This window comes from Macrobrachium nipponense, chromosome 17, assembly GCF_015104395.2.
Source record: "Macrobrachium nipponense isolate FS-2020 chromosome 17, ASM1510439v2, whole genome shotgun sequence".
NCBI lineage: Eukaryota > Metazoa > Arthropoda > Malacostraca > Decapoda > Palaemonidae > Macrobrachium > Macrobrachium nipponense.
This window is the reverse complement of record NC_087210.1, coordinates 1,685,839-1,702,593: the sequence shown is the minus strand read 5'-3', so window position 1 is coordinate 1,702,593 and position 16,755 is coordinate 1,685,839. Positions and strand designations below refer to the sequence as shown.

The window sequence follows — 16,755 nt, the reverse complement described above, 5'->3', positions numbered from 1 at the left end:
TCGTAACCTTGTTTACACAACCACAGTCAGACTGTATAATAAATTAAGCTAGAGAAACTGCAAAAATTTTAAAGATTTTTGTTTATATTATTTGCTAATGCAAAAAAAAAAAAAAAAAAAAAAAAAAATTAAAAAAAGAAAAAAACACAAAAAAAAAAACAACGAGAGCAGACCCAGGCTATATAACAATCTGATATTCACGATATAGCATGCTTATCTGTATGAAGATCAGCAAGTTCAGGAAAGTTTTCCATGAGTCGCATGGTGATTTTTTGGTAATTTTTTTCATTTAAGACCCTTTTTCATAAAACTACCATGCTTATGGTCCCATAAGCATCGTCTCTCCCCCATATCTTCGACCAAAAACTGTTCTGGCAATCTTGTCCACTGTACCAAGAGCCCCATTTTACATCTGATGACCTGAAATGCGCGCTCTCCGAGATATAAACAAAGTCTATGGTAGCGATGGGTTGAATTCGATCGGTACCGTTTTCAAAATTCGTGACGACGACACCAGAAAGTCGTCGTCAAAACATGAAAAGTCGACGTCAAATTCAAAAGTCAACGGAAATTTCGCCAGTGTGACAGCGCCTTAAGTGTCATTCACTTACGTGTTCTCATGTATTGTATTTTAGCACTTATTATTTATGGTACTTTTATTTTATTACTAATTTATTTCACTTTTTACAAATAATATTTCTATATTGTTTGTGCATCATAAATTTATTTGAATGTGCAAGAGAGAGAATAGGTAGGCTAGTAGGTTAATTTTTTAGCAATGTCCTGTAAAGGATGTAGAGAATGACACACACACACACACACACACACACACACACATATATATATATATGTATATATATATATATATTATATATAGATTATATATATATTATTATATTTATTATATAATATATATATATATAGTGTTTGTATGTATAGGAGGGTAGGTTAGGAACCTAATACTGCTACTATTCACGATATCATTTTGGGTATAGGCAAAAGAGAGCCCACGGTACCCTAGGATAGGTCAGTCTGGGTATATAGTACCCCTGTTGAAATATATCTGTTTCGCTTTCCGCCAGGCTGTGACCTGCACATATCTAAGCCTAGCGTACATGACTCCTCTGTAGTTTTACTAATATCTGTAAAGTATATGCAATATATTGGTCATCGGCACGCGAGTGGTATTGCCCTACGTAAACAAACACAACAGCTGTTTTATTCTGTACGTAACGTGGCGTTGTCCAGCGTTGATCGATATTTAAAGTGGTGTCACAAAACCGTTGGTCATGGACCAAGACGATCAAGGAATGGCACCGTCACTGTGGTACAATTTCGGGAATCGTTGAGGGAATTGTAATATGGCTGATTGGGGTGTTTGCAGAAGACATTGTTTTCAAGGCATCCCATAGGCCTTGTCATTGTTCCCTTGTCTTTGCTTACTCGGGGAGTAAACCTACAAACTACTTTGTTGTTGTTCTTGTTAGGAGGGTTGGAAGGGTCTATGGAAAAGCCTAAAAGGGTCTGGAAAAGGTGTTTCGATTTGAGTTAAAGACACAGGAATTTTAGGATAGGATTATGGTGTATCTATTAGAATGAAAATGTAAAAAATAAATACAGTGCTTGTTAAACAGTTCAGAACAGTTATTTCTAACAAAATATAACGTATTTATTTTGATATTCGTTGGTAAAACAAGGCTCTATCTGACCGTAGATTTTAGCACATTTAGCTACTGGGCCGTAGCTAAAGTATCATGCAGCGTTATACTGAGACCACCGAAAGATAGATCAATCTATAGCGTTGAAAAACATAAGCGGACAACAAATGTTTCATTTTTTATTGCTGACGAATTATCACATTGTCGTTGCTTAAGAACAAAACCTCACATGAAGAGATAGAGAGAAAAAAACAGTGAACTTGTCAAACATCAAACAAAACGACATAAAAATATATTATAAATATATACACAGGAGAACAGTTATAACGTGGAACTGTACAGTTTTAACTTTAACTTCAATGCACATTTGAAAAAGTCACTGGCTGATATTTATTAGGTACAAAGATGTAAAACTCAGCCACTCTGTGGAAGATGTACAAAAGATGGAGGTTGAAGCAATAGCATGCTTCAGGAAGCTGGACAGAAAGGCATTTATGCTCCAGGAAGCTGGAAAGAAAGGCATTAATGCTTCAGGAAGCTGGAAAGAAAGGCATTAAGCATTAAATGCGTTCAGGAAGCTGACAGAAAGCTTTATGCTCCGAAGCGTGGAAAGAAGGCATTAATGCCTTCAGGAAGCTGGACGACAAGGCATTTAATGCTTCAGGAAGCTGGAAGAAAGGCATTAATTGCTTTCCAGGAAGCTGGAAAAAGGCCATTAAAGCATATGCTTCAGGAAGCTGGAAAGAAAGGCATTAATGCTTCAGGAAGGCTGGACAGAAAGGCATTATCTTTCCAGGAAGCTCAGGAGGCGGAAAGAAAGGCATTTAATGATTCCAGAAGGCTGTTGAAAGGAAGCATTAATGGCTTCAGAAGCTGAAAAAGAAAAAAAGGCATTAATGCCTCTTCATTAATTCTTGAAAAAGAAAAAGAAAAGGCATTTTGTGCTTCAGGAAAGCTGGAAAAGAAAGGTATTTATGCTCCAGGAAGCTGGAAAGAAAGGCATTAATGCTTCAGGAAGCTGGAAAGAAAGGCATTAATGCTTCAGGAAGCTGGAAAGAAAGGCATTAATGCTTCAGGAAGCTGGAAAAGAAAGGCATTTATGCTCCAGGAAGCTGGAAAGAAAGGCATTCATGCTTCAGGAAGCTGGAAAAGAAAGGCATTTATGCTCCAGGAAGCTAGAAAGAAAGGCATTTATGCTCCAGGAAGCTGGAAAGAAAAGCATTAATGCTTCAGAAGGTGGAAAGAGAGGCATTGATGCTCCAGGAAGCTAGAAAGAAAGGCATTTTCTGCTTCAGGAAGCTGGAAAGAAAGGCATTTATGCTCCAGGAATCTGGAAAGTAAGGCATTTATGCTTCAGGAGGCGGGAAAGAAAGATATTTATGCTTCAGGAAGCTAGAAAGAAAGGCAATTATGCTTCAGGAAGATAGAAGGAAAGGCATTTATGCTTCAGGAAGCTGGAAAGAAAGGCATTTATCCTTCAGAAAGCTGGAAAGTAAGGCATTTATGCTTCAGGAAGCTAGCAAGAAAGGCATTTATGCTTCAGGAAGCTAGAAAGAAAGGCAATAATGCTCCAGGAAGCTAGAAAGAAAGGCATTAATGCTTCAGGAAGCTGGAATGAAAGGCATTTATGCTCCAGGTAGGTAGCGGGAAAGGAAGCCAAAATGAGAGAAAAAATGAGCGTTATCTGACGTAGACCAATAAGATAAGCCTGACTGACTGTTTCCTAGGCCTGTTTGGCCTCCCATTTTCTTTGATTCCCGTTTTCTGTGCCTCTCGTTCATCATAGCTTTCTCATACAGATTTTCTAAGCCTTCTTCGGAGCTGCTGCTGCTGCTGCTGCTTTCTTGGCCTCCTCAGCCTTCTTGGCCTCTTCGGCCTTTTTGGCCTCTTCAGCCTTCTTGGCATCCGCAGCCTTCTTGGCCTCATCTGCCTTCGCCTTGGAGTCTGCCAGAGTCTTCTCCAGAGCTGCTACTTTGTCGGTGGCCGCTTTCAGATCCGCTGTGAGTTTGGCCTTCTCGTCCTCTTTTACCTGTCAAAATATGATATATTGTAATATATATAATATTATACTAATAATGTGCGACTTGGCTTGTTATCTACGCGTCTTTTATTGATATAATCATTTCTCGACCACAACATAGAAATGGCTGTATATGATACTTTTTTTTATCCCGGTGCATCTGATGTCTAGGCCAGTCCATACGACGCTCCTGATTGGGCTGTTGATAAGCCAATCACAGGGCTGGAAACTCTCTTCAGTCCCTCGAGAGAGTTCACATAGGCAGGATGTTGTATGTTCCACCTCTCCTGATCAGGATATACGTGTTTCAAAAGTATCCTTCAGGAGAGTTGGAACATGCTACATCCTGCCTTTGTGAACTCTCTCGAGAGAGACTGAGAGAGTTTCCAGCCCTGTGATTGGCTTATCAACAGGCAGTCAGGAGCGCCGTAAGGGAAGGGCCTAGACATTAGATGCACGGTTGATGTGAATCTATTACTAGCAAGCCGCCAGAGTAGCACCAATAATAATATCGGTTAAATAATATGGCGTTTGAAAGATGCGACGTGAAACTGTAGTAATGAGAACTCCGTTTACAAATTAAAAACTAATTATAATACAGGTTTTATCAGTGATGATTTCAAAAGCTGTGGATATTAGAAGGTGTCTGAATAATAAGAGAGAATGTCATTATTATTTTTTTCTCCTATCTCAGTCATCCTATTGGACTGGATGGTGTTTAGTGTGGGGGGTTCCGGGTTGCATCCTGCCTCCTTAGGAGTCCAGCACTTTACTCTCTATGTGCGCTGTTTCTAGTAGCAAACTCTTCTGCATGAGTCCTGGAGGTACTTCAGGTTTCCATTTACGGAATTATTATTATTATTATTATTATTTTATTATTATTATTATTATTATTATTATTATTATTAAGAGGATAAACCCTTACTCATATGGAACAAGTCTATAAGGGGCCATTGACTTATAATCAAAGCTTCCAAATAATATGGTACTCATATAGCAATGAGAGAGGGCATTCAAAATTGTGTAAGTGGAAATCTTAATAAGAAAAGACATAAAATATATTGTTGGGAAAGTAAAGGCTCAGGAAAACATAGATAAGTAAAGGAAAATGGCTCATAACTCATGGTAAATGTAGTGCTGGTCTGGGATATACCAGAAGCTGACATGACAGCTGGGTTTGACATAGGACAGATCTCAGACTGCGATGTGATTGAGTGGCTGACGACTGAGAAAGTAAGAGACCACATAGAGGTTGATTAGGGAAGAACACATAGAGGTTGATTAGGGAAGAACATCGTAGGCTCAGATCAAGTGTTTGTTGTGCAATAGTTATGTGAGGAGTTTAGAGGCATTATTATTATTATTTTTTTTTTATCACAGTCCTCCAATTCGACCGGGTGGTATTTATAGTGTGGGGTTCCGGGTTGCATCCTGCCTCCTTGGGAGTCCCACTTTTCTTACTATGTGTGCCGTTTCTAGGATCACACTCTTCTGCATGAGTCCTGGAGCTACTTCAGCGTCTAGTTTTTCTAGATTCCTTTTCAGGGATCTTGGGATCGTGCCTAGTGCTCCTATGATTATGGGTACGATTTCCACTGGCATATCCCATATTCTTCTTATTTCTATTTTCAGATCTTGATACTTATCCATTTTTTCCCTTTCTTTCTCTTCAACTCTGGTGACCCATGGTATTGCGACATCAATGAGTGATACTTTCTTCTTGACTTTGTCAATCAACGTCACGTCTGGTCTATTTGCACGTATCACCCTATCCGTTCTGATACCATAGTCCCAGAGGATCTTTGCCTGATCGTTTTCTATCACTCCCTCTGGTTGGTGCTCGTACCACTTATTACTGCAAGGTAGCTGATGTTTCTTGCACAGGCTCCAGTGGAGGGCTTTTGCCACTGAATCATGCCTCTTTTTATACTGGTTCTGTGCAAGAGCCGGGCATTCGCTTGCTATGTGGTTTATGGTTTCATTTTTCGTATTGCACTTCCTACATATGGGAGAGATGTTATTTCCGTCTATCGTTCTTTGAATATATCTGGTTCTTAGGGCCTGATCTTGTGCCGCTGTTATCATTCCTTCAGTTTCCTTCTTTAGCTCTCCCCTCTGTAGCCATTGCCAATTGTCATCGCTGGCTAGTTCTTTAGTCTGTCTCATGTATTGTCCATGCATTGGTTTGTTGTGCCAGTCCTCTGTTCTGTCTGTCATTCTCCTGTCTCTGTATATTTCTGGGTCTTCGTCTACTTTTATTATTATTATTATTATTATTATTATTATTATTATTATTATTATTATTATTATTATTATTATTATTATTATTATTATTATTTTGTTAAAAATGACTGCTGCTTCAGCACTATTAATCTTGTAAAGAGTCTTCTCTATCTTTCTGATGACGGCTTTCTCGTTGTTGTTTAGACTGGCGAGCAACGCACCAAAGGGCATGGTAAAATTCGGTTGAGTCATTTGATTTATTATTACTTATACAATTCTCTCTCTCTCTCTCTCTCTCTCTCTCTCTCTCTCTCTAACGCGACGTTTCCTCCTGATCGACAGGACATTATGAAGCGATAACTGCTGAGGGATTGAATTCCAGTGTTGTTGTTGTTTTTGAATAAGCTGGCCTTGTGCCAGCACGGGCTCTTGCTCACAGCAAAGAAGATCCTGACAACGACGGACGCCCTTCAACCTCTTCTGCTAGCAGAGGCCCTTACGGACAGGGGGTCATACTCGAGCGGTATTTACATCAAAGAGATGAAGGAGGCAGCCGCAGATCTGAAGAAGAAGGAAGACATCACCGTAAGGCGTGCAGACAAGACAGCCGCGTTCGTGCTCATCAGCACCTCGGAATACTTCGAGAAACTCGACGCCATCTTGTCTGATGTCTCTAAGTTCGAGAGAATTACGAGGAACCTGACGGAAGACATCAAACGCGACGCCAACCGGGTCATCGCAGCCGTGAGTGCCGCTACGAATGCCACACACCTCCCGCCCATCCAAGGTGACTACAGCCTCGGCTACCTATACGGGAACGTGAAGACCCACAAGGAAGGCAACCCCCTACGCCCGATCATCAGCCAAACGCCCGCCCCGACTTACGCTCTGGCCAAACGCCTTAATAAAATTCTGACCCCCTATATCCCCTCCAGGTACTGCCTCACCTCATCGGTGGAATTTTTGGAGAAGATCCGCGACTCCCCCGGTGCGGGAACCATGGCGTCCTTAGACGTTGAGTCCCTATTCACCAACGTCCCAGTCGACGAGACGATAGGGATCATCATGGAGCGGGTATATAGGAATCCCGATATGAGACCCCCTAACATCCCAGAAGACTCCTTAAGAACCCTGCTGGATATCTGTACGAAGAGAGCCCCTTTCACCACCCACCGAGGACAGGTGTACCGCCAAAAGGACGGCGTAGCGATGGGGTCCCCCTTAGGAGTCCTCTTCGCTAACTTCTACATGGGAGAAGTGGAAGAAAGGGTCTTCTCGCAACACAGATGTCCCCGCACATACGGACGCTACATCGATGACATCTTCGTGCAAGCCGACTGCGAGGATGAGGTAGAAGCCCTTCGGCAGCAGTTCCTGCAGCACAGCGTACTCAACTTCACTGCCGAGTACAGCAGCAACGATCGGCTCCCCTTCCTCGACGTCCTTGTAACGAAGACGAATCAGAAGTTGGCGACTACAGTTTACACCAAAGCTACGAACCTCGGACTTTGTCTGAATGATGATAGCGAGTGTCCTGCGCGGTTCAAGACCACCACCGTCAGGGCCTTCGTCAGGAGGGCCCTCTCGCACTGTTCGACGTGGCAGGACACACACCTCGAACTCGACCGAGCATCCCAGATGCTAATTAACAATGGGTACTCGAATAAACTCGTAAACCGAGAAACTCGAGCCGCCCTTGACAAGTGGTACATGACGGAGGAAGAGAGAAGGAACATTCCGCCCCCGGAGGATATCAAACTTTTCTATAAAGCCTTCATGCACCACCAATACAAGGAGGAAGAAGCAGCCATGAAGAAAATGATAGAGGAACACGTCCGCCCCATGGAGGAAGGAAAGAGAGTGTCCCTCATTATTTACTACAAGAATCGGCGTACGAAGGACCTCCTGATGAAGAACAACCCCTCCCCGCCGGTAGGAGACCCCCTGAAGCAGTCCAACGTCGTCTACCTATACGTATGCCCCGCCCAAGGATGCCCTGGGATTTACATCGGCATGACGACGATGCGCCTGTCAAAAAGGATTTCCTGCCACGCCCAGGAGGGCGCCATTAGGCAGCACGCCCTTGTAGTACACCACAGAAACATTACAAGAGACGACATCGTCAGGAATACTAAGATCATCGGGAGAGCACCTGACCCACGACGCGACGTCTGCGTCTCCTAGAAGCGCTGCTCATCCTCGAGGAAAAGCCTCCCATTAATACCACCCAAGAAGAGTTCCTGATACCGACGTGTGTGAGGAGGACCACACCCCTCCCCCCCAATGAAAGTACCAGCGCGCATGAAACGAACACCGGACATGAGAATAATACCAGGGGTGACGTCACTCAGGTAGAAGCCAATCAAGAGGCTCCCGGTGATACCCCCCACCTGAGAAGGTCTGCAAGACTCGTCAACGCCCGCCGTATGAGTCACCTTCCCGGGAACCAATGAAAACCCGACCTGCCGGAGAGGTGCTCAGACCGTACTGAAGAGCTCGCAACACCACGATAAAAGATGGACTCGCCACTGTAAATTACGGGCTGCTCTGTGAGCAAGAGCCCATGCTGACACAAGGTCAGCTTAATCAAAAACAACAACAACACTGGAATTCAGTCCCTCAGCAGTTATCGCTTGATAATGTCCTGTCGATCAGGAGGAAACGTCGCGTTAGAGAGAGAGAGAGAAAATTGTATAAGCAATAATAAATCAAATGACTCAACCGAATTTTACCATGCCCTTCGGTGTGTTGCTCGCCAGTCTAAACAACAACGAGAAAACCGTCATCAGAAAGATAGAGAAGACTCTTTACAAGATTAATAGTGCTGAAGCAGCAGTCATTTTTAACAAAACATGTCTACGAGAGGGTCTCCTTCCGCTTTTTAAATATTAATTATTATTATTGATTATTATTATTTTATTATTATTATTATTATTATTATTATTTTATTATTCAAAAGATGAACCCTTTTCATATGGAACAGGCCCGTAAAGGTCACTGACTTGAAGGTTAAGCCTCCAAAGAATATTATGGTGTTCATTTGAAAGTAACAGAAATAAATTGACATGAAAATAAATAAAGTTGCAAGTGGCATTCTTGAACGTCTGAGAAACTTTGGGAAGAGTGATTGTACGGGATTGATGATTTATGGTGCAGAAAGTAAGCTGATGAGGTCTATGATATGCCTTTTGTGATGGAAGGCAGGCTATGTCAGAATCTTGTCAGCAGTAGAATGGAGAATTACGTAGTTTGGTATATTTGTGTCAGCCTGATAACTTCAGGGATGAAGTATTGCAAACGAACAGCGAGAAAATTATAGTATATGCAAATAATAGCGGTGGGATAAATATTGTACAGTGGCTATTTGTAAGCAGATTATACAGTCCCAACTGGAGATAGAGGAGATATACTGTAAAGACAAGTGAAAGCATTTGAAAGTGTTTTTAAGAGAGGAATATTGAAACAGAAGTGAATGAGAGTAAGGTTATGATGGTAAATGCAAATTTGGAAGATAGAGGAATCAGTGCTATATGGATGGCTGGAGAATAAAAGCAGGAAGTTCTTGTAGGTGCTTGGGAGCAAAGAAGAGGCACATACTAGAACAGGTGAGTGGAGGATGGAAGTACGGTACATGCATAAGTTGAAGAGAAACTTGGAAAGTCCATAGAAACTAATTTGGGAATATATGAATCAATGTTGAGCCAACCTCTCCTATATGGAATTGAAGTGTGGATGCTGAATGCAAATCAAAGAAAAAATATGGAAGTTGCAGGAGAGGTTTTTGAGGAACTTGGAGAGTCTAAGGAAACCAGTGTGGGAATATATGAAGGGACTGTTGAGCCAACCTCTCCTATATGGAATTTAAGTGTTGATGCCGAATACAAATAAGAGAAAAAAATGTGGAGGTTGGAGAAGAAGTTACTGAGGAACTTGGAGAGTCTAAGAAACCCAGTGTGGGAATTTATGAAGGGACTGTTGAGCCAACTTCTCCTATATGGAAAGGAAGAAACGGGGAAGTTGCATAAGTTTGAGAGGAGTTTAGAGAGTATGGAAACCATTGGCCCATAACAGAGTAACTGTGAGCCTCTGGAGTGAGGAGAACATACCTTGAGATCGTCCGCTGCCTTCTTCTCGACTGCCCTCAAGTTGTTCTCAGCCTGGCCTTTAGCGGCGTCGGCCTTGAGAAAGGAAAAAATAGCACCAATGAGTAAATGTTGCTGACACAGCACTATAAAAATACTATATATAGAATCCAAAAACGCATGTAATTGTAACCACAATACCCTCTTAATTTCTCTAATTCTTCCTCTCACAATTTTTTGGGATACTAGTTACCAAGAAGCTTTGGATCCAATTGCAAGAATATGAAAAAATTCTGATGTTTGTAGTAGGATTCGAACCCGCATCCAAACATCAGAACGGGCTCGTTCTGATACTCTAGACGCAAGTTCGCATCCTGTCACGGACTTCAGAATTACTTCACATGTTCTTGAAATTGGATCTAAGGCTTTTCAGTGAAAAGTGTGTTGAGAAATCAAAAAGCCAAGAGGGTTATTGTGTTTATTGCACTTGCATATAAATACTAAGAGAGGCAATGACATATCGTAGCAATATCATCAATAAAGGTTACATTGACATTAGTAGTAATGTGAAGTAGGCCGCAGAATATATGTAGGCATTGATGGATGACGTATACTATAGTAGATTCACATCAACCGTGCATCTGATGTCTAGGCCAGTCCCTTACGACGCTTCTGATTGGCTGTTGATAAGCCAATCACAGGGCTGTGAACTCTCAGTCTCTCTCGAGAGTTCACATAGGTAGGATGTAGTATGTTCTACCTCTCCTGAGGGATAAGTCTTTCAAAAGTATCCCTCAGGAGAGGTGGAACATACATCCTGCGTATATGAACTCTCTCAAGAGACAGTTTCCAGCCATTCATGAGCGTCGTAAGGGACTGGCCTAGACATCAGATGCACGGTTGATGTGAATCTACTATGGTCACAACACCTCAATAACCCTTGATATGGTGTTTGCTCTAAGCCTTGAGATCCAAAATGAATTAAAAGAATAAATGCAAAAATGTGAGAGCAAATACCTGCATCTTTTGTTTGTTGAGGTCGTTAAGTCTCGTTAGCATTTCTTCCCCCTTCTTCTTGCATACCGTAAGCGATGATTCCCTGCAAAGACGTTAGTTAGAGAAATGGAATTGAATATATAATTTAGGCCAAGCAAGCGCTGTGACTTGCGAGGTCATTCAACGCTGCAAGGAAAACTGAGAGGAAGGATGGAGAGGCTTGGAAGGTGTAACAGGAGGAGAAACTGGGAGTTGAAAGGTGTAACAAGAGGAGAAACTGAGAGTAGAAATGTTGGAAAGGTGTAACAGGAGTAGAAACAGAGAGTAGAAAGGTTGGGAAGTTATAACAGGAGGAGAAACTGAGAGTAGAAAGATTTGAAAAGTAAAACAGGAGGAGAAACCGAGATTAGAAAGGTTTCAAAGGTGTAAAAATAGGAGAAACTGAGAGTAGAAAGGTTGGAAAGGTGTAACAAGAGGAGAAACTGGGAGTAGAAAGGTTTCATAGGTGTAACAAGAGGAGAAACTGAGAGTAGAAAGGTTGGAAAGGTGTAACAGGAGAAACAGAGTAGAAAAGTTTGAAAGGTGTAAAAGAAGGAGAAACTGAGAGTAAAAAGGATTGAAAGGTGTATAAGGAGTAGAAACTTGGAGTAGACATTTTCGAAAGGCGTAACAGGAAGAGAAAGAGAGAGCAGAAAGTTGTAACAGGAGGAGAAAAGAGAGTATGAAGGTTTGAAAGATGTAACATGAGAAACTGGGAGTAGAAAGGTTTGAAAGGTTCCAGTGCTTGCTTGGCCTCAAGCCTCACATCTAATATTGTAACAGATAATACGAGCATTGAGGGTTTTGTCAATAAGTCAGACAACTGGTTCAAGTTATTTAACATTGTACAAACTATAAACTAACTCACTGCCTGGAGATCTGTTTGCTGGCGAGCATTCGCTCCTCTTCCACCGCCATTCGCAGCGACCTGTTGCTCGTGCCGAGCAAGATGATGGTGGTGAACACCAGGATACTGCTCACTATCAGCATCGTGTTGGACATTTTTGAAATTCTGGAATGAAAAGTGGGAATTACTGAGGTGTAGGGAGATTCTAGGACGAGGGGAGATCATTTTTAAAGGTGGCAGGACCTTAGCGAAAGGTTGAGAGGATTCCCATGAAAGTATGTAAGCCAAGGCTGGGGTAAATGAGGTGATTGTTGAGCCAACTCTCCTCTATGGCAGTGAAGTGTTGGTGTTGAAGAATGGTAATGAGGGAAAGATGAATCGTTTTGCTTAGGATTCGTGGTATGAGAAATGTGGAGAGAGAGAGAGAAAGGCCGAAAGGGATAGAAATAATAGTATGAATTAGCGTTTTGATATGGTTCGGTAATGTGGAGAGTTTAGAGGATGATATAGTGTTGTGTGGAGGAGAGGAAAAAGCAAAACTAGGAGAGGATGGATAAGTGCTGAATGGATTCGAGTGAGAGACTGACAGAAAGAGGAAATATTAATTATATGCTGTAGAATACATTTGTCGTAATATGCAAATGTATGTTTTCAATAACTGAACTGGGCACTACAAATTAAAAAACATTAATGCACACACACACACACACACACACACACACACACACACACACACATATATATATATATATATATATATATATATATATATATGTGTGTGTGTGTGTGTGTGTGTGTGGTGTGTAAACTCCAGCAAAAGAGAGCGCTTTGCACCAGAAAAATCTGGTCGGAACTGAACATCTATCTTAACAGCAAGCGCTCTGTTTTGTTTGATCGTGTAATCTCCGGTAGTACACATGTGTCCCGTGTCTTCTCTTTGTCACACACACATACAAACACACACACACACCTATATATATATATATATATATATATATAATATATACATATATATATATATATATATATATATATATATATGGTGGTGTGTGTGGGGTGTGTAGAATCTACAGGTCGTTTTACCAGATACATATGTAATTGTAATAGCCACATTTCCCTCTTAACTTCTCAAATTCTTTGCTCTTTAATGGAGCAAAGAATTTGAGAGGTTAAGAGGGCATTGTGGCCATTAAAATTATACACGCACACACACACACACACACACACACATATATATATATATATATATATATATATATATATATATACAAACATACACACACACATATATATATATAATACAAAACATACATACACACACACACACATATATATATATATATATATATATATATATATATATATATCTATATCACACACACACACACAGATTCCAGTCACTAGTTGCCGTGTGCATAAATAAATCCTCATATTGTATGCGCAATTATAAGCATAGTTATTTTTATTACATCCAACATTCTCACACATAATTTCTTGTAGTTAAAATAAAAAAAAAATTTAAAAATTCTTTTTGAGAGATATAGCTGATGGTTTTTTTTAACGTAGGCGTTATGACGTTGCTTTGTACTGTACTAGAAGTTTAGCACCTTGTAATAAGGCTTGATCCGACCTCCAGCTTACTTGCGGCACAGGCTAAAATCTACGGTCAAATAGAACGTTGTTTCACCGACGAAAATTGAAATAAATACGTCATATTTTATTGGAAATGATTTTTTTTGTACTGTTTAACCTGCACACATTATTTATTGTTGACATTTTCATTCACATAAATAAAGCATAAATATCCTATCCTAAAATTCCTGTATCTTTCACTCGACACGAAACGCCTTTTCCAGACCTTTTTAGGCTTTCCATAGACCTTTCCTACCCCTCCAACAAGGACAACAACAAAATAGTTTATAGGCTTACTCCCCGAGTAATATAAAAGTGGTCCACCCTTTCAATCCTCGACCAATCACTGACTGCACAAGAGTGGAGGTCACCGATGTACTTTTTCCATTTTGAAAGGCGTAACAGGAGGAGAAAATGAGGGTAGAAAGGCTTGAAAGGTGTAACAGGAGGAAAAACTGAGAGTAAAAAGGTTTGAAAGGTGTAACAGGAGGTCAAAACCTTTCGCAGTTGCACTATGAAACAATTGTCTGGAGGGGGTCAAGGAAAGCAAGTTAATAGAAATGGAATACGAACGGAGGTACAGTCAAAGAAACGAAACGGGTCGCAGCTAGGGGCCTAAGGAACGCCACAAAGAACATCAAGTAATCAGTACTGAATAGCGTGAAGATTCACTGGCGTTCGAGTAAATGAAATTGGTAGTGATAGCCCCGCAGAGTTTTACAGTTTCCGCTCATTCCTTCGTAGGATCAACTCCTTGATCCTTGATCCTTCTTATAACTCGTAAGGAATCGCTGTTATCAACCTTCCTCTCCTACCTTTGTGAAAGGTTTCTTTTGTAAACTACACAATGGTTTATCCTGCAAAAAAAGTACGTCGTTCGAACGGAACTTCAGAAGTACCATACGAAGATGGAATGCTTCAGTACCCTTATATATTCTCCATGGATTATAATACATTTTTATTTATTTATTTATTAAGTCATTTTCTTTATTTTTCAACCTATTTCCCCTCTGCTCTTACTTCCTCCTAATGAGCACCATAATATTCTCTGGAAGCTTAACAAGATTTCAAGTCAGTGGGCCCTTTGGTGGTGCGCTTGTTCCAAATCAATTGGTGTTTATAAACTCACTTATATTCACTTATTCACGACCGCTTTTATCGCCGCATCATCGAATGCCTCTTACGAGCTGATTTGCGAGCAAGAGCCCGTGCTGGCGAAAGGAGGCCAGCTTACTTTTGAAATAACAAAAGAGAGAGAGAGAGAGAGAGAGAGAGAGAGAGAGAGAGAGAGAGAGAGAAAGCCACAGGTTGGCGTAACACCTGTCGAGACAAAAGTCAAATGTAAATAAATAGTTTGTGTTGTTGCTTTTAGTGGGTTTATACATACACATAATATACCCTATATATGTATATGTGCGTGTATATATGTATAAACCCCACTAAAATCAATTGCTATTCCACATGAACGTCTGGGTTATTATCACATTCAGTTTCTGGGTGAAAAATAAAACAACACACTTTTTCTGTTGATATGATTTGCGTCACGACAGATGTTGTGCCAACCTTTGGCTTTTTTTTTTTCTTTTTTTTTAAGTAAGCTAGCTGGCTTTTTTGCCAGCACGAGCTCTTGCCGCAGATCAGCCCGTAAGAGGCGTCACATGATGATTTGAAAGGGAAACAGTTGTTATTATTATTATTATTATTATTATTATTATTATTATTATTATTATTATTATTATTATTATTATTATTATTATTATTATTATTGCTAAGCATTTCCCGCTTTAACCCTTTCATGTACGACTGACTGACAACTATTCCTTCTGACAACTAAATTAACTGGCAACTTATCCTTCTGACACATGCAACTGACAATAGTTCCTTTTGACAACAACGCCTGACTGACAACTTATCCTCCTGACAACCACGACTGACTGACTGACAACTGCCCCTTCTGACAACAATTCCTTCTGACAACTACGACTGACTAACAACTTATCCTTCTGACACCTGAAACTGACAACTATTCTTTCTGACAACAACGCATAACTTGGCGACTAACCCTGCGAGCTATCTGCCACCTTCTTCCCACAAGAACAGCGAGGAGCGATCTTATCAGCCTACCGTTTTCGGGTCCTGTTACTCAGCGGGAAATCCAGTTGGCACTGTGAGGCCCTTTTGATGTCTCTCCGACGGGAGGAGTTTCGTCACTGTGGGGTCCGCCACGGGTTCGTCCGTCTCTCTGCCTACCAGTCGCCCGGGACGCGCACACACAGGTGTCATAGGCAAGTAAACATGTGGCACCACCACCATCATCAGCAGGATGGAGCCACGTCGGTAGCTAATAATAGTAGCGAGAGATGATGGTAATAATATTGGGATCGATCCCCAGGTTTGGACCCAGGTGGTATGAACTGCCCTGTGCTGGAGAAGTGGGGAAAGGAGAATGAAGAAGAAGGGAATGAGGAAATGGATTGAGTGGTATTAAGAGAAACACGTGAGTAGGGGCGGTTGTGGGTTGAATTGGAGTTTGATGCTAAAATTGCGTGAATCGAATTGGTTTGGAATCGATGCTGAAATTGCGTGAATTGGAGTTGGATTGGAATCGAAAAAAAAAGAAATGTTGAGATAATTGGAATTAATACCGATTTTATTGGAATTGAAAAAAAAGGAATGTTGAAACAATTGGAATTGATTTGGAATTGATACTGGTTTATTTGAAACTCAATTGGAATCTATGCTAATTGCGTGAATCGAAATTGGATTGGAATCGATGCTAAAATTGCGTGAACTGGAATTGAATTGGAATAAAAAAAAAGAAATGTTGAAATCCTTGGAATTGATACCAAATTAATTGGGATTGAATAAATTGGAATTGATGCCAAAAATGGAGATGAGAAATTTTGATATAATTGGAATTGATTTGGAGTTGATACCAAAATCATTGGAATTGAATAAATTGGAATCGATGCCAAAAAATGGAGATGAATTGATGCTAAAATGCTGCTGCGAATTGACATGAATTGATCGATATACACCCTTAGGTATAACTGAATCACGAAAGTTAGGAACGTGATAAATCCATAAATAAAGATATATGCCACGAAGGAAAATAAACGATGGAGTATCCGCGAGACCTTTCGACGTTTAAACGTCCTTTACTAAGCAGATGAACTGACATACATGAGGAAAAAAGACAATACAAGAAGATTCGTATAACTGCCAGATAGGGATTATAAAGAGATTAGTAACTAGAAT

The 16,755-nt window shown here is 40.7% G+C and overlaps 1 protein-coding gene and 1 long non-coding RNA gene across 3 annotated transcripts; one reads left to right on the top strand and one right to left on the bottom strand.

Moving 5' to 3' along the window:
- Positions 1-2,083: 2,083 nt before the first annotated feature.
- LOC135196113 (uncharacterized) lies at positions 2,084-2,979 on the top strand. Its single transcript, XR_010310324.1, has 3 exons — positions 2,084-2,208; positions 2,658-2,814; positions 2,846-2,979. It is a non-coding gene; the product is annotated as an uncharacterized LOC135196113 (long non-coding RNA).
- LOC135196112 (tol-Pal system protein TolA-like) lies at positions 2,617-15,776 on the bottom strand. Of its 2 annotated transcripts, none has more exons than XM_064222577.1 (5): positions 15,622-15,776; positions 11,887-12,030; positions 11,001-11,082; positions 10,008-10,079; positions 2,617-3,687 (listed from the first exon to the last, which is right to left on the bottom strand). In XM_064222577.1, exons 2-5 carry the CDS (start codon positions 12,018-12,020, stop codon positions 3,463-3,465), a joined length of 513 nt encoding a protein of 170 aa, XP_064078647.1. In that variant the 5' UTR covers positions 12,021-12,030; positions 15,622-15,776; the 3' UTR covers positions 2,617-3,462. The 2 variants fall into 2 exon arrangements, with proteins under 2 accessions (XP_064078647.1, XP_064078648.1); XM_064222578.1 differs by having other exon boundaries at positions 15,560-15,712.
- Between the last annotated feature and the right edge of the window lie 979 nt (positions 15,777-16,755).

Coding starts and splice junctions, on each gene's coding strand:
- LOC135196112 (XM_064222577.1), bottom strand. CDS start 12,020: ATGTCCAACACGATGCTGATAGTGAGCAGTATCCTGGTGTTCACCACC. Junction 10,080..11,000: donor TCAACAAACAAAAGATGCAG/GTATTTGCTCTC, acceptor TCCTTTCTCAAG/GCCGACGCCGCTAAAGGCCA. Junction 3,688..10,007: donor AGGCAGCGGACGATCTCAAG/GTATGTTCTCCT, acceptor ATATTTTGACAG/GTAAAAGAGGACGAGAAGGC.